A 23,093-nucleotide genomic window follows, 5' to 3' on the forward strand; every position below is an offset into this window, starting at 1 on the left:
GGAAAAAAGGGCTTTAAAAGGAGGGGGGGGGGGGGGGGGGGCTTGAATGGGAGCCTTTGTAAGAGAACTTGTCATTAGGGCCTTTATCTCAGGGAGGCAAAATGGTGAGCGAAACCCCAGCGTTCCTCTTCCCACCTTCTGTGTCATCACTCTACCCCCACACACCCAAGCCTGACTATTAGGAGATGATAATTTGAGTCTGGCAGATAGTGCAAAAACAGTTCATTTTCCATAGACTTTGAAAATCAGCAATTAAAACCATCTCCAACTCCTCAAAAATTAATGAATTTCTTTTCCAGTTAGGCTGATAGCCTTGCGGAACCAATGGCCTCATCTTGCTAATACACAGTGCAACATTTGCTCATTATTTCTGCATATCTACCTGTCTTATCTATCTTTATTTGGACTTTTACAAAGTAGTTACTGAATTGTGTGCACCAGTAAATGCATTAACTCGGTGCAATTTCATGGAGATTTATGCACCTGCAATGTCGAATATATTAAGTTCCCATAAAAGCCTGGCGTTTTGGGGATGTTCTTTCCAAAGACCCTATCGGGTACATTTTCAATGTGGAAAATGGAATAGGCAGGAACCAAAATCAATGTGTTTGAATTATTAAAATTCTAAGCAGTTGGTACAGATTGGGTCAAGTATTATAAAACTTACAGTCCATCAATTTTCTTTCAATATTCATTTTAGCCTTGTACCTTGCCATGAAAACCATGAGAAAGGCAAGCATGCAACATCTCACTTACAGCCGACATAAAAGGGAAGTGACTCTGAAATATAGACCCTCTTGGCCGCTGGGGAAGATTTATGTGGTGAGGATCACTCTCCTTGGAGTGGTACTGCAGGTGAGTGGCAGGTCTGCATTAAAAATGCCCGGGGTAACTATAAAAACATAAATGGTATCAGGTTATTGATTTTTTTTCTTTCTTAAGCCCACAAATTAGAAAAGTCACTGCTAAAAATCACTGGTCTATCCACAAATTTTAATTAAAGCGTAAATAAATCATTTTAGTCACTGCACTTGCATATAAACAAAGGGAGGGATGGCATCCTTACAAATGCTTGTCAACATTTGGTGACTAATGGCTCACAGTGAAAATACCATCTGAAGCAAATGAATTGAAAGCAGATTCTGGGGCTAACTAATATCACATGCAAACCATCTAGAGCTATTATGGAGAAAGACATTGAAACCACAGATCGGGTTTTTTAAGGGGGTGAGGGGAAGAAGATAATTTTGTTAAGTAGAGCAATACTATTTTTTTATTAAATAGAGCGAAGCTCTGTAATGAGATATTACAGCTGCCGCACTTTTGCCACATGATGGAGAAATGGATACTCCACCCCACAGCAAACACTAACCAGATGCCATAATGACTCCAAATGTTGACTTTCTTCCTAAATAAATACATAGCAAGGACTAATAGAAATAGGTTTTAGAGAACAGGGGCTAAAAAGGATGTTGTGAGCAGGCCTAGATCCCATTACATCAAAAGGTAGAAATGGAGATAGTGGGTAGTAAAGGAATCCCAGGAGATTTCCAATCCCGGCATGGGCTCAGCAAACCAATCATGACATCTACACCAGGCTCTGGCTTTGGGAGAAACACATGCTCCTCTCCAGACTGGGGGAGAGAGAGCTCCCCTCTGCATTCCCTCTGGACACTGGGTGATGCAGAGCATTGGGGCACAAAGCTTTACTGTTACCTCATTTAATGAATGCCATGTGGCCAACACATCTCAATGCCAGGTTCTATACACAATGAGAAGAGAGATATAATTTGGTTTCCCTTGCTAGACTGAAAACTCAGAGATGATGGGAAGTGCACTGTAGGAGCAGGATTCATTCTTCGTTCATTCAGTGAGCACCATTATGCACTTACTATAATCCATGCGTAGTATCAGCTATTTGAAGATACAGAAAAACATAATACTAAGTCTCAACCCTTAGGAAACATCCACAAATTAAAAAAACTGTTCAATACAAAATAGTATGTATCAAAAGCAGCATCCCAAGAAGCCTGGAAGACTAGAAGGTGAGGTTAATACCAGGAGGAAAGAGATGATGCAAAGGAACACTTTATGAGGATGTTGATGTTCAGGCCAAATCCTGTTTAATGTGCATTTGATAAGTTAAAAGGTTCAATAAAATTTCAGATCAATTTGAACCTATTAAACCTGAAAACAGATATAGCATTTGCATGCTGAAACTTTTCTTTTTATTAATTAATGAAAGAAAGAAAATCTTATTTAAAGTAAAATATTTTTTAATTTTATTTTTATTATATGTGTAAGAGTGCTTTGCTTGCATGTATATAAGTGCACCCATGTCATGCTGTGTCCCAAGGGCTCTGATTCCTCCAAGGGGCGGGGCCTGCTGTGGAGAATTGACTTGAATGCAGGGAGGGGCTTTTGGGTGCCATCTTGGGTTAGAAAGAGAAGCGGTGTGATGTGCAGAAAGGAATGGCCTTGGTATCTCGCTTGCGTGGACCTGAGAGGGAGTATTTACTGACCTGGGGCAAGACCATGGGCCCACAAGGCATGAGCAAAAGCTAACAGTGACTGTGGGTGGGGCGAGGAAGTGATCTGGACCTGGCGAGCCGCTGAGCCTCAAAGCAGAACAGGGCGCTGGGTGTTCGTTTCTTTGTAAGTCATTCCCCTCCTTCCCCCCACAAAGATAGAAACTGTGAAAAATTCAGATAAAGATATGTTATGTGGTTTGTCTAATAGCACCAGGGGCAAGGGACCCTAGAAGACTTGGGCAACAAATTGGCCCAAGTCAGTAGGATGATGGTGCTAGGAATGAAAAACCATAGGAGTTTTGAAAAAGCCAGGAATCTAATGGCAGCACTGATATGGATTTTACAATGGATTATAAAATATGTAACTGAAAAAAAGCCAACCACACAGAAGCGTGGGCCATAGCTGTGTTGTAAATGTGGAGAAACAGCCCAATTGCGGATATATGAAGATTTGTTAAAGGTTATAGAAAAACTGGAGTTAGGAACAGTTGTGAGCCACCATGTGGGTACTGGGAACCAAATCCAGGTCCTCTCCAAGAGTAGCCAGGGCTCTTAACTACTGAGCCAGCTCTCTGGCCCCTAAAGTGAAAACAGCTTAAAATAAAACAGGAACCCAATAGCAAAGGCAGAGAATAAACCTTGAAGTTTACTTCACTTTAAATTCTAGCTTTACCACTCCTTAGTTGTGAAATCCCTGGTAGTTTACTTGCCTCTTCCATGACTCAGTTTCTAATCTGTCAAATGGGAATAGTATTAATCCATATGTTCTTGTTAGAAGCAAATGAAAGTCAGCTCAGTGCCTCATGTATGAAGGCATTGCCCCACCCACACATGCATTAATGTACAGACATGTACATTCTTATATGCATTCTCACACATGTAGACAATCATAATTACTATATTTGCCTAATGGCAATGTTATTAAGCTTTGACTATGGACATACAACACTTTCTGTGTTAGGCACTGAGAATAGGTGATGAACAGAAAAAGTCTCATGGTACTCACAGGACTGACACCCAATGGCCCTGACTTAAATCACTCTTCCAGCCTGAAAAGCCTGCCTGACAGTCAGACAAATTGACAGCATACACATTTTCTTCCCCTAAGCCTCTTCTTTTTCCTATGTTCCCTGGAAGACTTTGAAGTATCACTACCCCGTACTTACCAAAACCAGAACGCACACGTCATCCTTGATTCTTCTTTCTCCATCCCCTCTGTCCAATCACTAGGCCTTTACATAACTGTTCAGAAGTTACTTCAAATCCATTCTCTCTTCTTTTTTTTTAAAAAAATCTTTTTTAAAAAAGTATGTATATCTGTGTTTCTCTATGTGACTATATGCATGTGAGTGTAGGTGCCTCCAGAGGCCAGAGGTATCAGGTCCCACTGAAGCTGGAGTTACATGCAGTTGTGGAGCTGCCTGATATAGGTACTGGGAACCAAACTTGGGTCCTCTGCAAGAGAAGTACAAAGTCTGAATCACCGAGCCTACTCCCTCTTCTTTATCTGGATAATGATTCATGGGGTTCAGACTAGCAGCACTGTCCTTTTATATCAGTTCCATAGCCTCTGAACCAGTTTCTTATTTAACCCATCATGTACCCAGCTGTCAGAGGGAGTGGGGCCTGGCCATGGCTTACCCATCTCATCTTCTTAAGTGACTCCTCATGGCTAGGGATGAGCACAGCATGACATTACAGGTCTAAATAAGCCTAGCATCATTCTATCAAATGACTTAATTCGAACCCTGACACATATTAAATCCTTTCAAGATGGAGCTACTTTTGTTCTCAACATGTTCTTCTCCTTTCTTGTCCCTGACTATTTCTCCCTCTGGGACATTGCCCCTGCTCCTTCCTCTAGCCAGTGACTCCCTTTCTAGTCTCATACCTTCCTGTGCTTAGCTATTTTGCTGTGCACTTTGCCTTGCATTATACGCAGTGGTTATCTGCATATATATCTTTTGCTTCTCTGCACAGTGAACCTAACGTAGACTGCCCGACACAGATAAGGAACATTATAGATATTTGGAGAAAGAAAGCGTGTTGCACCAACTCTAACATTAAGGAATCAGCAATCCTACCTCAATAATAACCCTAAATGCAAATAATCTTAACTTGCTAATTGAAAGATACACATTAGCAGGTTGGACTTAAAAATAAGATCCCACTATCTGTGGTCTTCATAAAACACATTTCCCAGCGAAGACACACCCATGATGAGCAACAAAAGGATGGAAACCTATATAACAACCAAATAGAAGCTGTTAAAAGCAGGAGCAGTTATACTTAGATCTGTTAAATGGATTTTAAGCCAAAATTAGTAAGGAGAGATTTTAAAAACATCACTGCACATCAAAAAGGAAATACTCTACCAAGAAGATATAACAGGCTAGATACATGGATTAGTGATTAAGAACACTGGGAGCTCTTCCGGAGGATCTGGCTTTGGTTCCCAGCACCCACATGGTAGCTAACAACTGTTCATAACTCCATTTCTATGTGATCCATGCTATCTTCTGGCCCCCACAGCCACTGAATACACATCATACACTTATACATACTTGCAGGCAAAACACTCATACACATAATAAAAATAAATTTTAAAAATTAAAGAAGATACAATTACATATGCATTAAACATTGGGACAGTCGTGGTCCACTTCTGGACATAACATTCAAATAGATCCAAGTACAAAAATAGTGGGAGCCTTTAATGCCCCATTCTATTAATAGATAGATAATTCATTCCCAAAAAACACAACAAAGAAACTTCAGAGTTCAATGGCACCAGATGAAATGGACTGAACAGACATATATAGAATATTCTGTCCAACAGTTTTAGAATACACAATCTTCTCAGCAGCCCTGTATTAATTACTTGTTTCATTGTTAGGATATAATACCAGACAAAAGCAATGTAAGGAAGGAAGGGTTTATTTTGGTTCACAGAGGTTACAGTCCATCAGAGCAGAGAAATCACAGTGGCAGGAGCTTGAGGCAGCTGGTCATAATGCATCCACAATCAAGAAGAAGAGACTGATGACACTTATGCTTAATGAGCCTCCTTTTAATGTAGCCTTGAACTCAAACCCAGGGAAGAGTGCTGCCCTCTCTTGGGGTAGGTGTTTCCTCTGAATTAACCAATTAAGATAATCCTTCATAGGCACAGCCCAGAGGCTAACCTAATCAAAATAAATCATCCCTCACATATGTACCTGGAGGCTTATGTCCTAGGTGATTCTAGATCGTGTTAACAATTGACATATGCCATTACAAGACCATGGAACATTATCGAAAATAAATCATAAAACAAGTCTTAATACATCAAAGAAACTCAGAATAATTTTTAATATTTTAACAGGTCATAGTAAAATAAAGTTAGAAATCAATAGTAAGAAAGGCTAAGTAAATCCACAGAGATTGAACAATACAAACTTGGATGTTCAATGGATTGTTAAAAAATATCAGGGAGAAAAAATTTAAATTGCTAGAATTTTTTTAAAAAGAAGAAAGTACAGCTTACTAGGAACTTTGGGATACAGCTCCAGGAGATCTGATGCCCTCTTGTGGCCTCTGGAGGAAAACAACCCCCCCCCACACACACACAGATACACAATAAATAAATCTTGAAACATGTTTTTAAAAATCTTTTATGTGTATGAGTGTTATGCCCACATACGTGTAAGTGCACTCATGTCATGCAATGCTGTGGAGGACAGAAGGTGTCCGATCTCCTGGAACTGGTGTTAGGATTGTTGTTAGCCACCATGTGGGTGCTGGGAATCGAACCCAGGTCCTCTGCAAAAGCAGCCAGTGCTCTTAACCACTGAGCCATCTCTCCAGCCCCAATAAATATTAAAACATGTTTTTAAAAATTCTCAGTAAGCTACTTGCAAACTGAATTCAGAAACATTAAGGGATCATACACCATGATAAAACTGGTTTCATTTCTAGGAATGCAAACATGGTTTAACATATGCAAATCAATAAATGTAATAGGGCACATAAATGGACTTAGGAACATAAACCATATTATCTCAATAGATACTAAAGATCTTTGACAAAATTCAGTATCCTCTAACGTGAAGACAAGAGAAAGAAATTAAACAGATACAAATAGAAAAGGAAGAGGTAAAGCCATCTCTATTTACAGATTTTAGGATCTTATACTTGAAATACTCTAAATATGCCACTAAGAATCTCTTATGTCTGACAAATACTTTCAGCAAAGCATCAGGATACAAAATTAACATGAAAATAAGTCAGTAGATTTTCTTTATATAAATAACAGACTTGCTGGGAAAAAAAAATCCCATTTACAACAGCTTCAAAAAACTAAAACATCCAAGAATAAATTTAGTACACACACACACACACACACACACACACACACACACTTTATTTTTAATAAAATAAAACTTAATAAAGACAAAGAAAAGGCTGGAGTCTGAGTACTGCCTTAGCTTCTTTGTGATCCTCATTTTCTTTTGGAAAATGGTGGAGTAACAATGGCACTGGCTTCACGCAATTTTGTATACAGTGCACTTAGAGTCACTCCTGAAATGTCGCACCTACCCATACGTGTTAGCTACTGTTCTTATGGTGAGCACGTGAGCAAAGACCAGGCCATATTTTACATACATTTTTTAATTTAAGCTTCTTACCTCTATGAAATAGGCACCATCAGTTTATCCCATTGCTCTGAATGAGAAAACCAGTGAAGTTTATTAACTCATCCAAGATTACAAGACTAGTAAATGGTAGATGTGGGTTTTGAGCTCAAGCTGACAGACTTCAGACTCTGTATAAAACCAGGCTTCAGACATCTACTCACTTCATGCAACCCTCTGCAGAAGGAATTAAAGGAAAGAAATGATTTGCTAAATGTTAGAGGGTGACCTCATCGAATCCTCCCCATTATTTTTAAGTAGGTGGCCATTTCCTAGGGAATTGTACTTGTTTATCCTGATTCCTCAACATAGACACATTTCAACTATTAGTGCTTCCCTAAAACCTTGCCCAGAATCCTTGGTCTCTATTCTTTCCTTTGCTGAGCAATAAAGGGATTTGTAGAACTAATACATCATCTGTTATCTCTCTTAATAGCTTTCTTGAGGCACATGCTATACAATGTGACCACTTAAAATGTAAAATGCACATCTTTCAGTCTGTTCACAGGATTATAGAACCACCACCTTCATCAACTTTAGCATCACTTAGACAAGAAACTGTATGTCATACAAGCTCCTCAACGCCAGTTCCAGACAATCACTAATTTCTGTGTCAATGGATTGCCTGTTTGAGATATTTCATAGAAATGTAATAATATAATATGTGACCTTTTGTGGCTTGACCTATTCACATGTTTTCAAGATGCAGCCTCATTACACTGTAGCATGTGTCTGAGTTATCCCTGAGTTATACCAGAGAAGCATTCCATTGTGAGGACATGCTGCTTTAGTATTGTTAATAAGCTTGTGAGGGTTTCCCACATTGAATTATTATTAACAATGGTGCTTTGAACATTCATATGTAAGTTTTTGTGTGGAGATGTGTTTTCAGGTACCTTGAAGTATATGTCTCAGGATTGAATTGCTGGCCATATGGTGGCTTCATAGTTAACATATCAAAAAAATGCTGAAATGATTTCCAGGGTAGCTGCCATGTTTTACATTCCCACTGGCAGTTTTTCTATGTCCTCTCCAAAGCTTGTTAGTCAATTTTTTCAGTGGAACCCTCTTAGTGATGTGGCATATCATTATGATTTGGATTTCCATTTCTCTAATGATTAATGTTGGTTAAGCATCTTTTCATGTGCTTGCTGGTCATTTGCTTATCTTCTATCAAGAAAGGTCTATTCGAATTCTTTACCCCCTTAAAAACTGATTATTTATCTTTTCTACTGTTGACTGAAAAAGGTTTCTTTTATGTTCTGGATACAGCTTCCTCAGATGTGGGGGGAGCAGTTGTGTTTGGTTTTGTTTTGTTTTGTTTGTTTTTGACAGGAGCTCTCTAGTTCCACCCTGCCCCAAGTCACTCTCTGGACCAGGTTGCCTTCAATTTCACAGAGCTCCACCTGCCTCTGCCTCCCAAGGGCTGGGACCAAAGGCACATGCCACCATACCTGGTGTGAGATATGTTTTATATATTATTATACAAATATCTTATTATATAAATATTATATAAATCATTCTTCATGTTGTCCTTTTTGGGGGGAAAATGTTCACAAATCAAATGTTTTAAGTTCTAAAATAGTTCAATTTGTTTATTATATTATTATTTCTGTTGTTGTTGTTGTTGATACAGAGTCCTGCTATGTAGTCCAAGCTGGGCTGGAACTGATCATCCTCCTGCCCCATCTCCTGAGTATTGGGATACAGGGTGTGTGCCACCATGCCTGGCTCAATTTATAGAATAATTCCCTACTTGCTTGTGCTTCTGACCACATTTAAGAAACTATGCCTAACCCTTGGGGCTGGAGAGATGGCTCAGTGGTTAAGAGTACTTACTGCTCTTGCAGAGGACCCGGGTTCGATCCCCAGCACCCACATGGTGGCTAACAACCATCAGTAACTCCAGTTCCAGGGGAATCTGATGTCTTCTTCTGGTCTCCACAGGCATTGCACAACACGGGTGCACTTACACACATGCAGGCAATACACTCATGCACATAAAAGAAAAATAATAAATGAAAATTTTTAAAAAAGAAACTATGCCTAACCCAATGTCACAAATATACACCTTTGTGTTTTCTTCTGAGAGTTTGTACATGTGTGTGCATGTGTGCATGCGTGCATGTGTGTGGTATATGCACATATATGGGTGCATACATTTCTGTGTGCATGTAGAGCCCAGAAGTCACAGTTGGCTGTCTTCCTCTATCATTCTGCACCTTATTTTTTGAGACAGGGTCTCTCACTGAACCTGGAGCTCAGCAGTTTGGTGAGACTGGTTGGCCAGCAAGCTCTAGGGACCTTCCTATCTAGTGCCCTCAGCATGGGGGTTACACACACACACTACCATGCTTGGCTTTTTATGAGGGTGTTAGGGATCTAAACTCAGGTTTTTGTGGCAAGCACTTTATCCCCAGAGTTATCTCCACAACCCCTTGTAAGAGTGTTCTTGAAGTTCTTGTCTCTAGGTCTACCACAGGGCTCTTTACAAAGGCAAATTTTATTCCTTGATTTCTCTTGTGTTTGAAGGTCTTCTTCCTTTCTCCATATTTTTCTTTGAAACTGGACATTTTAAATAATGTGTAATAACAACTGTAAGTACTAGTTTTCCTTAAGCATTGTGCTTGCTTGCTTGTTTCTTAGTGACGACAGAACTAATTCTACCAAGTCTATTTCTATAGCCAGGGTAGCCTCTGATATCTCTACTCAGGTTTTTCCACTTTTGCCTTCATCTTAGCCTGACCTTCTAAAGACACAAGCCACTTACCTATCAAAGGACATTAAAAGCCACCTATGTTGAACACATAAGAACTTGACTCAGGATGAGAACACTGGAACACTAATGCCCTCACCCTTCTGGGCCCCTATGTTTAACCCCTTTACCTAGTTGGATTTTTCACCCCTGACCCATAGAAGTGTGGCTTTGATGCTTCTATCGCAACTCTAGGAGCGTACTCTCGCTCCCTCACGTTCAGGGAGGGGCTAGTGCCTGGAGTTCCTTCTTCAATGACTCCAGAGAGTCTTCAGCCTTAGACACTCACACTCTTCTACATGGCTGGTGTGTGGGGGTGCTTTTATTTTCAAACCTGGATTTTTAGGAGTCAGAGAAGCGAATTGCTACTCAGCAGATGTATGTAAGACCTTTGCAACAGGGAGCACCTGCTACATATGAACAGCTTGGGAGATACACCCAAGCTGGCCCTCCAACTGCTCCCAGTCGACACAGCCTAACTATGGGTGCATCCTTCCTGGCCCTGGAATTGACCATGACACTAGAAAGCATTTTTTTCAATTGTCTCTTTCACCCATTCTTTTGACCAAGTTTCTTCTCTGCCATTTTTCCTGCAGTATGGCATCACCAGCCTCCTCTTCATTGCTCCCCACCACGTACTGGGTTGTAGTCAAGAATGACTTATACATGGAGTTTTCTACTCTGTCCTACATGAAATCAGCCCCCTTGGGCAGATCGGCAGTGATCTTCAGTCTTCTTTTCTCCTGTGCTGAAGTCCTATACCAAGGTGCCAGAGTAAGGATCAGGGACCCACTTCTCCCAGTGAGATCCCCTGCTCACTGTGGAGATAAGGGAGGGAGAAGCCCCTGATCCTCTTTCCTCGCCCTTCACAGCATATGGGCAAAGTAGGATGGGGGCATTTGGGCTCATGTTCTCACCCTGAGTCCTATGCGTTCAAGCTAAGTGGGGCTAGGAAACAGGCTCAACCTTCTTGGCCATGCCTACCTAGAAGTAGGCTTCTGCACCATAAGGCTATGAAAAATAAGAAATGGTAAGCCGGGCATGGTGGTGCATGCCTTTAATCCCAGCACTCGGGAGGCAGAGGCAGGCAGATCTTTGTTGAGTTCAAGGCCAGCCTGGTCTACATAGCGAGTTCCAGGGCAGCTGGGGCTACAGGGAGACCCTGTCTCAAAAAGACAAAAGAAAAAAGAAAGAAAGAAAAACAAGAAATGGTAACGTGCCCCACCCCAGGTGAGATGGTGGCTCTGAACCGGGGGCTGGATAGCAAAGCAGCCTCACATACCTGGACAGCATAGTCTGTGACATGAAGGGAGGTGTCAAGGGCTGGATTCTGACTCACATGACATGTACTTTTACTGCTCTCACCAAGAATTTCAGATTTTTTAGTAACTCTTTCTTCATTTACTTCAAAACTTTGGAACAACTTTTAAATAATTGTCATTCATAATTTTCACCAATCAAATTGTTTTTCTGGCAGTCTGCCAGGTTTCATACCCCTCTCCTCACTCTGTGGTAAACCTTGAATCTACACAATCCATCATTGGATTAAGATGGCTTTATTAATTTATTTGCCCAATATTTATGGAATATCTACTTGACAGACAGTGATTTGTTGCTCATTGACCTGTATAACTTCTTATTCTTTCAAGTTTCTGCACACACAACACTCATCTCCAACTGGATCAGGTTCATCTCAATGGAAGAAGCCCTGTCTTTTCAAACTTCATAAATCCCCACAGTGCTCAGCACAAGGTAGAATGTACAATTTATGCTTTTGTTCGACACTTCTTTCTTGATTTCTGCACTCGGCTAAGATCTCATTTCCAAAACGAGGCCTATTTCTAAAGTGCTTATTTTTTCTTGCTTTCATTTACCAGATCACTCTAGATTGCCTGGCATCTGTCTCTAATAGGAAAGTTGTTTTGCTTCCATTTGGAGGTGCCTGATATGCATCAGATCATCATATATGCACGATGACATTTAGTCCATGGTTGAAATATTCTTAACCCATTGTACAGATGAGAAACCAGAGACTGGAAAGGTGAAGGAACTGTCTTGGTCCGTTATGTGTTGTTCTAACAGAGTATCACAGACTAGATGATTTATATAGAAGAGAAATGCATTTCTCACCATTCTGAGAACTGGAAACTATAACATAAAAGTGCTGGGTGCCTGGGAAGGCGTCTTGCTGTGTCATGCCATAGAGGAAAGTGGAAGAACAAGACAGCATGAATCTAAACTCGTGTTTTTGTTGGCAAGTTACCCCCAAGATAATGGCAGTAGTCCGTTCGTGGGGACAGAAGCCTTATGACCTAATCACCTCTTAAAGGTCCCTTCTCCCACACTGTTACACTGGAAATTAAGTCTCCAACATATCATCTTAGGGACAAACATTCAAGTCATAGCAGGAACTTGTTCAAAGTCATAGCAAGTAAATGGCAAAGCAGTGTAAGCCAACATGGGGCTGCCTGGCTCCAACACTAGATCTCTTTCCTCTATGGATTTGCCAGCTCCCTCCTCCTGAGAAGAGAAGAGAAGCACTGCAGGCTTGAGGAAAATCATTTCTGACACATGGAATTGTCTGTAGCACTGCACACTCTGGAAGCCTCTGTTTCTCCCACAGCCAGTGTGCTCTGGGGCCTCTTCATGCTCGCTGCACTCTGGCACACAAAATGACTAGTGAAGAACCGCAGAAGGGAAATGGAGTGACCTTGTTGCACCACCCCAAAACCCTCCCCCAGTGACCCCAATTATGACCACAATCTGGCCTATTTACAAATATGTAACCCACAGAATGGCAAATATAACTCAACCACAACCAATCTGGCCCTTGTTAACTGTGTTGTACTGAGAACTTGTACAAATATCATTATGAAACACTTATTTAGGAAAAAAAATTATGCTGAACTTACACTTTTCTGCCCCTCCAGGAAAAAAAAAAAAAAAACAGTCAGCTAGGAACAGTGATGCATACCCACAGCTCATTCCCTTAAACTGATTTGTGGACATCTTCAAAACCTGGCATCCCTGAGACCTTTCAGCCCTTCAGTAAGATTTGACTGAGTCAGTTGGATCTCATAGCTTAGTTCCTCTAGGCAAATCTAATCTCTTACCTCTTCCACCAGGCTTCGGAATCAATGAATAAGGAGAGTAATGTTGGAAAGAATTTCAGGGGAAACCTCTAAGGAAAATGTGGTTTCCACAGCAGGAAGAAAAGTTGACATTTCATTAAATTGTATTAGACTATAAACTTACTGGATGTTGGGCTACCTTTCCCATAAGTCCTATAAATCTCCTGGTATGATATTATTTACCATCAGGAAGTCTTCAGGTAGTCTTTAATTATTGCGGTCTGAATCTTCCCTTAGCAGTGAATCTAGGATTAAGTGACTTCAAGGGTTTCCCCCTTAAATCTGTTCTATTACCAGTTCTCAACCACCAAATGGCCCATTTAAACCTTCTTTGCATCTCTCTGGGAGTTCCAAGGTATGTTTGTAATGTCTCACATAAAATTTAAGGTGCTTCTCAAACACCTCTCCTTCCTTGTCCTCTGGTTACTGTTTCTGTTGTCTAGAGGTCCTCTTGTTCTGATCAGCCATATCAAGGTATTCTGGGTTGGACTGAGAGGATTCAATAATAATAATCCTTTCCTCTGGGAAAGTTATGAACCCAAAGACAAATATGATGAAGCACTAAGATGAAATGAAGCCAACACTGATGACTAAGAAAAGCTGAGCTGACAGGGATGGCTTTCACCTGTGGGCTAGCACTGCAAGTGCCCTAGATGCAGTCAGTGTTCTGCCACTTGTGGCATGGAGAGGTAGGTAGTCAGTGTTCTGCCACTTGTGGCATAGAGAGGTAGGTAGTCAGTGTTCTGCCACTTGTGGCATGGAGAGGTAGGTAGTCAGTGTTCTGCCACTTGTGGCATGGAGAGGTAGAAGTAGGCAGAGATGTGAACAATGTCTACTCAACCCAGATAGAAAACCAGTGACCGATCAAAGTAAGGATGCCACCAAAGCCCACCTTGGTGAACTAATGACTTTCATTGGGGTTACTTACATGAGTATAGATGAGGGATTACTTACAGGAATGGAAATGACTCAAAGACAGCTCCATCACCAAAAGCCTCACCCCAGCATGGGTCACAGCTCACTAAGATGGAAATCTGTCAACATGCAGGCAGCTCAGCAGGCTGGAGCTGTGTTTTTTCCAGGCAACTCAGCTGGTCTGAGCCTCTTTGAGGCAGCTGGTCTGGTCTCTGCTACCTCCAGGGAAGCTTAGCTTGTCTAAGAGTGTCTCTCAGTAGTTCTTGGGGGTTATAGATGCTTGGGGAGGGAGAGGCCTAGTGAATTAGATCAATTTCAGGGACCTCCTGAAGCTATTGCGTTGTCTACTTCCTCAGCTTAAAGAGCTTCCCTGCAGGATGGAAAGTTTTACTTCCCTTCAAAACATCCTATTGCTTACTTCCCCTTAGACATTCTGTGTCTACTTTCCTTTAGAACATCCTGTTCTTTACCCAGCTTCCCTCAGTGATGGAAGGTTTTATCTCTTAGGAAATTGCTACAAAAAAGATGGAAGTAAAGGAGCCCATCCCATAAAATCAAGGAGACCCAGCATGGTGGAGGAGCCAGCTGTTACTTCCCAGCGCCCTTCAGCAATTTGTTGAGAAGGCCCTAGCCATGATGTTGATGCTTCACCTCTACAGGTACTGAAGTTTCTGGTGTCTCCCTCTCTGACATTCTGCTTTCCCCTAGACCCTTGTCCTTCCCCTTTAAAACACTATTCTTTTGGGGCTGGAGAAATAGCTCAGCAGTCAAGAGCACTGGCCACTCTCCCAAGGACCTGGGTTCGAGTCTCAGCAGCCACATGGTGGCTAACAACCATTTGCAACTCCAGTTCCAGGAGATCGGATGCCCTCTTCTGACCTCCACAGGCATTGTTTGACATGGGTGCATTTACCTACATGCAGGCAATATACTCATATACATAAAATAAAATGATAAATAAAATATTTAAAAATTACTGTAATTCTAGCCAGTGTACATCCTACAAAAGGGAGAATTATCGAGGACCTTAGGCTATGTGTAATAAAAATCTAAAAGTTATAAGTGTTTCTTTCTTTGTGTGTGTGTGTGAGAGAGAGAGAGAGAGAGAGAGAGAGAGAGTACTTGTGGAGGCCAGAGGACAGCTTGCTGAAGTTCGTTCTTTCCTTCCCCCATATAATTACCAGGGATCAAACTCAAGTAGTCAGGCCCAGCAGCAAGTATCTTTACCCACTGAGCCATCACACTGCCTCTCCACCTTTATTTTTGAGACATGGTCTCTCATTGAATCTGGAGTTCACAGATCCTGCCCTCCTGGCTGACCACCAAGCCACAGGAATTTTCCAGTCACCACCTACCAAGTACTGGGTTTACAGGTGGGTGCCCCTGTGCCCACCCTTTACATAAGTGCTGGGAAATGACCTCAGGTCCTCATGTTCGTGCAGCACCTACTTCACCAACTGAGTCACCTCTCCAGTCCCTCAGATAATATTCTTTCCATAAGGCAAATGTCAGCACTCAAAATAAGAGGAGAAAGTTAGAGTTGTGTTCTAGTAGTAAAATTTGGTTTCATATCTGTTTTTTTTTTTGTTTTATTGTCTTGTTTTTGTTTGGGGATGGGTTTTGGGGGGGGGAGGGAGCTTATAACTAATTTATTGAGTGATCTAGACTCATAGAATTCCAATGAAAAAATATTTTTTCCAGCGACTCCTCTGGTGCCTCTCATTTTCCTTAAGTAACAATTTAGGTAAAACTTTATGGTCATATTCATATATAAAAATATCAATGTGGGGGCAGAGAAATGACTCAGCAGTTAAGAGCACTGGCTGCTCTCGCAGAGGACACAGGTTTGGTTCCCAGCACCCACGTAGCAACTTACGACCATCTGTAACACCAGTTCAAGAGAATCCAACCCCTCCTCTGACTTCCTTGAGCACTGCGTGCAAGTGGTGCACTTACATGCATGTAGCTAAAACATTCACACACGTAAAATAATTTTTTTAAAAGATAAATAAAAATCAAAAATATCAATGTAATACAATTGATCTAGTTCAAAGCTTTAAATATCTGTGGCTTATTTTTTGTCCTCCTAATTCAGGAGTATATGATCCACAGTGGAAGCCAGTATTCTTTTCTCTCTCCCTTTTCTTCATTCTCATCTGGCTGCCTTCATTTCTCCCCCAAGTTTCTGAGCCTTAAAACAGGTAGCAAAATTCTATTAAAGTAGTATAGTTTTATCCTTCCTTCCTTGGTAACCAATAGCCCTATATGGTAGACATCTGAATGTTGAGTCTCTCATGTAGCACAATGAGTTAGTGTGATTCTACACAAACTTCATATTGCACACTACCTGCCATGGGAGATGACTTCTGGTATGATTTCTTGTCATCACCACTCTACCCTGAGTTCTGATTCCCATTGGTAAATGCCCTAGCGTCTTTCTGGGTGGAATACCCATAAAAGATCTTTGCATTACTAAAAGGGAAACAAAGAATTGGGTGTTGGGATAGAGTTTGGCAGGCTCTGCCAAGCATATCTGAGAAGTCTTCACACTGTCCTTCAAATTACTTTGCCCTTGTGCCTCGTGTGGACTTCTCCATTTCCTCTAGACCCCCCGATGACCCTGCTCCTCTTTTTGCCATCATCCAACACATTTATACATACTGAAAACCTAATTATAAGTAAGTGCACATCTTCTGGCTTACCAGACACACGCAGTTCAAATCATTGAGTATGTGATATATGTGTACGCATGTGCTGCCCGAGGAACGCACCAGAGGAACAACGACCTATGCCACTTAAAGAGGTCAGAGGAAGAAAGGAATCCCCTAATGACAGTGATGCTTGAGACAAGTTCTCGAAGAGGAAGGGTGTCCCCTGAGAAGTCTTGTGACAGCACAAACAGCACATCACATGCAGGAGGTAGAGGGAAGGAGGAAGATGGTACATCCAAGGAAGAGCAAACACAACTCTATTTCTTGAGAGGCAAGTTTGAGTAGGAATGGGGGAAATTGTCAGAAAGCAGACGAAAAGCAAATTATGAAGATTCTCATAGACGTGGGCTTTATCTTTTGACAGCAAATGGAATTTAATGGAGAATCTTAAGCAGGGAAGTAATTCAAACCAACCTTCTTTTAAGAAGCAATACTTTTATTAATTCTTTGAGAATCTCATACAATATATTTTGATCATATCCAATCCCTTCCTCCAGCTCCTCTCATATCCAATCCACCCCCACTCCTCTACCCCCTATACCTTCTAATCCTCCTTTTTTTCAAAAAAGACCATCAAGTCCAATTTGTGTTCCCCAAATATTCTTGAGTATGGGACCATCCTCTGGAGTGTGGTGAGCCTACTAGGGGTCACACCCCTTAAGAAAACTTAGTCTCCTTTTCCCAGAAACTATCAATTGCCAGTAGCTAGGATGGGCTTCATACCCACCTCCCCGTCCATGATAGGACTTTCTCTGGTTTGAGCTTATACAGGTTGTGTGCATGCTGTCACAACCACTGTGAGTTTATATGTACAACTGCCCTGTTGTGTCCAGAAAACATTCTTGTTGTCATCTGTCACCCCTGGCTCTTACAACATTTCTTCCCCCTCTTCCTCAAGGATCCCTGAGCCTTGTGGGGAGCAGTATGATATAGATATCCCATTTAGGACTTAGCACTCCACATTAGTTTTCTGCACAATGGCCAGTTATGGGTCTCTGTGTTAATCACCATCTACTGCAAAAAGAAGCTTCTTTGATGAGAGTTGAGAGATGCACTAATCTATGGGAATACTGATAAGCAATTAGGAGTCATCAAACCAATTTTTATTTCTGAAAGACAGCTCTGATATCTGGATAAAAGGTAAATTGTAGGCAAGACTGGATGCTACCAGAGCAGTCATCAGGCCATTGGAGACATTCAACGGAAACAATTCAGGGCCTGAAGGAAAATAATGATACATCTGCTGTTAAGCCTACACATTTTTCCTTGAGGGCATTTTCCTTCTTTTTGCTTATACAATGTTTCATTCTAAAAAGGATTTGGGGTGACTTTCATGAACTCAACAAATACTGTAGTGAATATGAATCCCAGTCTGAAAATTAAGGGTATGTAAGAAATATTGTATTTCTTGTGTTTCTATGTATCAAACATTTCTTTTTAAAATATATTTTTTAAGTCTTTGAGAAATTCACACATGCATACAATGTATTTTGATCATGTTTACTCCCCAACTCCTCCCATATCTCCATCCCCATCCAAACTTCACGTCCTTCTTTTATTTTGGCTAATAACATACCAAGTCCAATTTGTGCTGCCCATATACTCATGGATGTGGGGCTATCCACTGGGACACGGTCAACCTACCATAGGCCACACCCTTAAAGAAAATAGACTCTCCCTCCTTCGGAAGCTGTCAACTGTCAATAGCTCCTCAGCTAGAGGTGGGGGATCAGGAGCCCCTCCCTACCCCATGAAAGAGTGTTGATTAGCTTGGTCTTGTTCAAGTCTTGTGTAGACAGTTGTAGTTGCTCTGAGTTCATATGTACAATGGTCCTGTTATGTCCAGAAGACACTTTGCTTCTGTTTTCCTCCAACGTTTGGCTCTTACAATCTTTCTGCCCCCTCTTCTATGATAATTCCTGAGCTTTGGGGGAGGGGTGTGGATGCCCCGTTTGTGAGAGAGCACTCCACTGACACTTATTCTCCCCACTTTAATCAGTTGTGAGTTTCTGTGTCAACTGCTATGTATTCCACCACATGGAGAAACTTCTCTGATGAGGTCTGAGAGCTGTACTGATCTATGGGTATAGAGATACGAATTTAGAGCATTATTTCTAATACAAGCCTACTCCTGTTGGGTAGGTGGAAAATTTAGCCTCAGTCATTTTGGGAGACCTCACCTTCACATTAGTATGAAATCTCTCAAAGTTTTCCATAACCCCAAGGCACTGAAGAGACCTCACTGATGCTCAGTCTGCACTTGGAACAAGGACATATCCAATGGAGTTCCATGGCTCTGTCCATTCCAAGTCATGTTTATGAAAGACGTTGTTGGCCACCCTTCTCATTTGGACATATCCAATGGAGTTCCGTGGCTCTGTCCATTCCAAGTCATGTTTATGAAAGACATTGCTGGCCACCCTTCTCATTTGAGGTCTTCCTCCTTTTCTGGAGTTATGCTTCCCTCTTCTTTCTCTAAACCAACAAATCCAAAAAAAATTCTGTGCCGCTCTGTCAACCTGGGAATTCCTCCTCTCTCCAAGTTTCCCTCAGAAGTCCATTTTTCTCTTTCCAGATTCTTACTTCAGCCTTTTCAAGGGCTTTGGACATCTTTAAGCAAATCCATAAAGAGAAGTGAACCACAATTCCATTACCCTGAAACAAGCAGGCACATTCTGCAAACTATGTCACAAAAGAATGAGAGGACCTCATGGAAGAGAGCAGCTAGGAGCCCAAGATCAAACCACCAAATTTGGTATCTGATGAAAGACAACTTACTGGTTCATAGATCCTCACCTTCTCATGGAACATCACATGGTAGACATGGCAAGAGAACTCTCTGGGTCCCCTTCTGTAAGGACAGCAATCACGCTCATGAAGGCTTTGTCCCATGACTTACTCACTTTCCAAAGGCCCCTTCTCCAAATGACAACACATTGAAGATCCTGCTTCAACACAGGAATGGAGGGATGGCATAAACATTAAATACAGGTAGCTATTTCTAGAAAGTCAAATTATAAGTGATTTTTATATTTTTGCCTCCAGCTTTCCTACATTTTCAAATTTTATGAGGAAAAAGTTATTAATATTTAGTGACTAGTTTGGTATATAACAGAAGAGCCACATAAAAGTAGCTTTTAGTTTTTGTTATGCATGAAATATTCTAGAATGAAATGATATGCGGTCTGGGATTTGCTTCAAAATAGTATAGGGTGGAGGAAAAGTAAGTAGACGGGGTATAAATGAACCAAGACTGGCCATGAATTGCTAATTGTTTAAGCTAGATGATTGATGGGTGCATGGGGATTTATTACAGGAGTCTTTACTTTAGCATATACTTTAGATTTTCTATAACAAAAGCTGAGAAAACAAATAGATAAGGAGAGTAGGTCAGTCATTAAGTAAGACCAGTTATAAAAAGAAAACATCCACCTACTCAGAAACTGCGAGGATTCAATGAGTTAACATATATAAAGTACTCTTAACAGTGTATGACACTTGGGTTTAAATTTTAATTGTTTCTATGATTGTTTAAACTGGAGGCACAGTGACCTCCTGAGGACATCCATTTCCTGCATTTTTCTGTTCTACCATTTCAAATGGGTCACAGTTGGCAGGTTACACATTGCTGAAGGTGCTTCTAGTATCTCCTTCCATAGCCCAGATCAGAAGCAGGAAAGAAGTAGGTCTTGTCTGTTTTTTTGTGTCCTCTATTAAGATACAGAAAACTTCCCAAGAAACTTCCTAACAAGCTTCACATTTCTTCTCAGGGTACTTCTCATACCCATATTGGAACCAATCACATCAGGTTAGATCTCACAGGTTGGCCATGGACTAATCAAAACCTATATTGAAGGCTTGGTGGGGCCTCCTGAAACATAATATACATGTCTGAAGAAAGAAAGATAGTTTATTGGCAAGGAAGAAAGTGAGAAAGCAACTTAGGGTAGTCAACCAATAGAGACTTTCCTGTGTGACAGGGAGGTGACTATGTGACTCTGGGGGAGTAGTTCTCTGAAGAATAATGCAGGGAATAGGGAAAGAGGTAGTAATGGCAGGCTACTGGGACCAAACAGTGAAGCACCAGGTAGTAAATGTTATTTGTTTCTGTAGATAGTGGGGAGCCATGAAACTGAGACACACAGCTAAAGAAAAGTTGTAAAGATATAAGGGGAAACTCTCCCTCTCTCCAAGGATTCTAACAGCCAGAGGTTGGGAAGACAGTGTCATCTTCTGAACATGACAGAACCACTGCGCTCATGCACAGGAGCTGTGGTCACCTGCACAAGACCTGCACAAGATCAAGCCAGTCAGCCTTCCAGCATGAAGTGAGGAGGAGCTCTTGATCTTCCATCCCTAGCTGAGGCGCTGTTGACAGTTGATGGCTTCTGGGAGAGGGAGAGTCAATTTTATTTGAGGGTGTTGCCCCAGTGGGGTATACTCATGAGTATATGGGCAGCATAAATTGGACTGGACAGTTTATTTCAAAAAAGGAAAAAAGGAGGACAAGAAGTTGGGAGGAATGGAGTGGATCTAAAAGGAGTTATGGGGAAGAATGAGGGGTAAATATGATAAAAATGCATTGTACTCATGTGTGAAATTCTCAAAGGATTAGTAAAATATTAAATTAAAAAATTGTAAAGATATAAGGGAAAATATCACTAATTTCATTTTAACCTAAAATTTTTCTGAAAACATAATCTTACACAAATTATAGATGCATCATATATAAATGTACTTATTATTCTTTCAAATATTTTCCACACTGGAATGTTACATAAAAGAAATGTAATAGAAATTATTGACTCAGCAGTAATTCTTCTAAGTAGAGAAACCAACAGCCTTGTGTAGATATCCACATTTGCATGGACTATTTCTTTATGATCCACCCATAAGGAGCTGATGACTATTTATAACCCTCACCACAGAATGTCCGCCCTCAGTGCTGAGTGGAATCATCCCTGTGCAGAAATGAATTCCACACAAGTCTTTTGAGGAAGACACAGTGGGTTAAGACGTTATTTAATTACAAATGGGAAATGCATTATTTGATCTAATAAAGAAGACTGTGACACAAAGCAGTTGACCTCAAGCTAATAAAAACTAGTAAAAGTAAGATGCTGATAACTTCATCACTGGCATAAATTTTGTTGCCTAGGGGCACTATACATGAGATGAAATACAAATGGATCAGAAAGGAAGAATTAAGGAGTGTGGTGGTCACAACTGTTTTAGTATTTCTGGATAAGAAACTTTATTTCAACCAGTTCTTTTCTGAAAATAGAAAATTATGACTTTTCTTTCCATGAAAACCAAGGAAAACAAATGCTACAATAAAATAAATAAATGCTTTCCCCTGTGTTTGTTCCCTATGTTCATGGATGGGACTGTCATCTTGACACAAAGAGCCTCACATAAGTTAGGATGTACTTGTTACATGAACTTTTCCTAGAGAGACATGATCAAACATTCAGATCTACCAGAAAGGGCACCAATGACATACCAAAGTAATGATTCCACCAAGGTCAACTTGGTGAACCAATGAGTTTATTGGGCTAGTTTACTGAACAACGTTGAGGGGTTACTTTCCACAAACAGCCTCACCACAAAAAAGTCTCACACTAGGCTGGATGAGGACTTCTCCATAGCTACACAGTTGAAGTCCTTCCTTCAGTTAGCATTCCATATTCCAGCACCTCCCATGACCATGTGCAACCAGCAGAATTACATACAGCTGAGTGGGAGATGTAGGAAGGAGTGACTGGAATCTTAAACAAGGGTCTAATAACCCTCCTCACCTTCTTCTTAGAGGGAATATCAGTAGGCCTGACCTTGAGGATCTCTTACAGATAGTCACAGCTGCTCTGATGTATATGGTAATAGCTATTATGCTCAGAGGACAGCATAGAACAACAGCACTCAAATTTGTTGAACAACTTGGTACTACTAAACCTGGTTCTAGTCAAATCCCAAGACCAACCAAATGAAAATCATTGAGTGTTTTATGTGAATCACTAATTGCATCCTTCTTGTCATTCATTCATGCACTCAACACATTTTTTTGGTCTTTTTTAGACAGGGTCTCCCTGTAGCCCCAGCTGTCCTGGAACTCACTATGTAGACCAGGCTGGCCTTGAACTCACAGAGACCCACCTGATTCTGCCTTCCAAGTGCTAGAGTTCTTCTATAGCAGTCACTGTTCTAGAAAATAATAATTTTTTGTTTCCTAGGACATTGTATTTTGATGAAAGAATGGATAAAATGAATATGTATTAGAAAGGGGATTTATTAGATTGGTTTATGCAATATGGGCTGGGTAGTCCAACAATGGCTGTCCAACACTGGAGAGGTTGAGAACCCAGTAGTTGCTCAGTCCA

The 23,093-nt window shown here is 41.0% G+C and overlaps 1 protein-coding gene across 1 annotated transcript in view; it reads left to right on the plus strand.

Moving 5' to 3' along the window:
• LOC115072313 overlaps positions 1-14,641 on the plus strand; it is a 61,048-nt gene extending 46,407 nt beyond the window's left edge. The window contains exons 4-5 of the mRNA XM_029569091.1: positions 701-855; positions 14,513-14,641. Coding sequence (XP_029424951.1) covers positions 701-855; positions 14,513-14,557 — 200 coding nt within the window. The 3' untranslated portion in view covers positions 14,558-14,641. The remainder of the gene's footprint in view (positions 1-700; positions 856-14,512) is intronic.
• The last annotated feature ends 8,452 nt before the right edge of the window (positions 14,642-23,093 follow it).

The sequence above is a fragment of the Nannospalax galili genome, unplaced genomic scaffold, assembly GCF_000622305.1.
Source record: "Nannospalax galili isolate Female #2095 unplaced genomic scaffold, S.galili_v1.0 scaffold71, whole genome shotgun sequence".
Lineage (NCBI taxonomy): Eukaryota > Metazoa > Chordata > Mammalia > Rodentia > Spalacidae > Nannospalax > Nannospalax galili.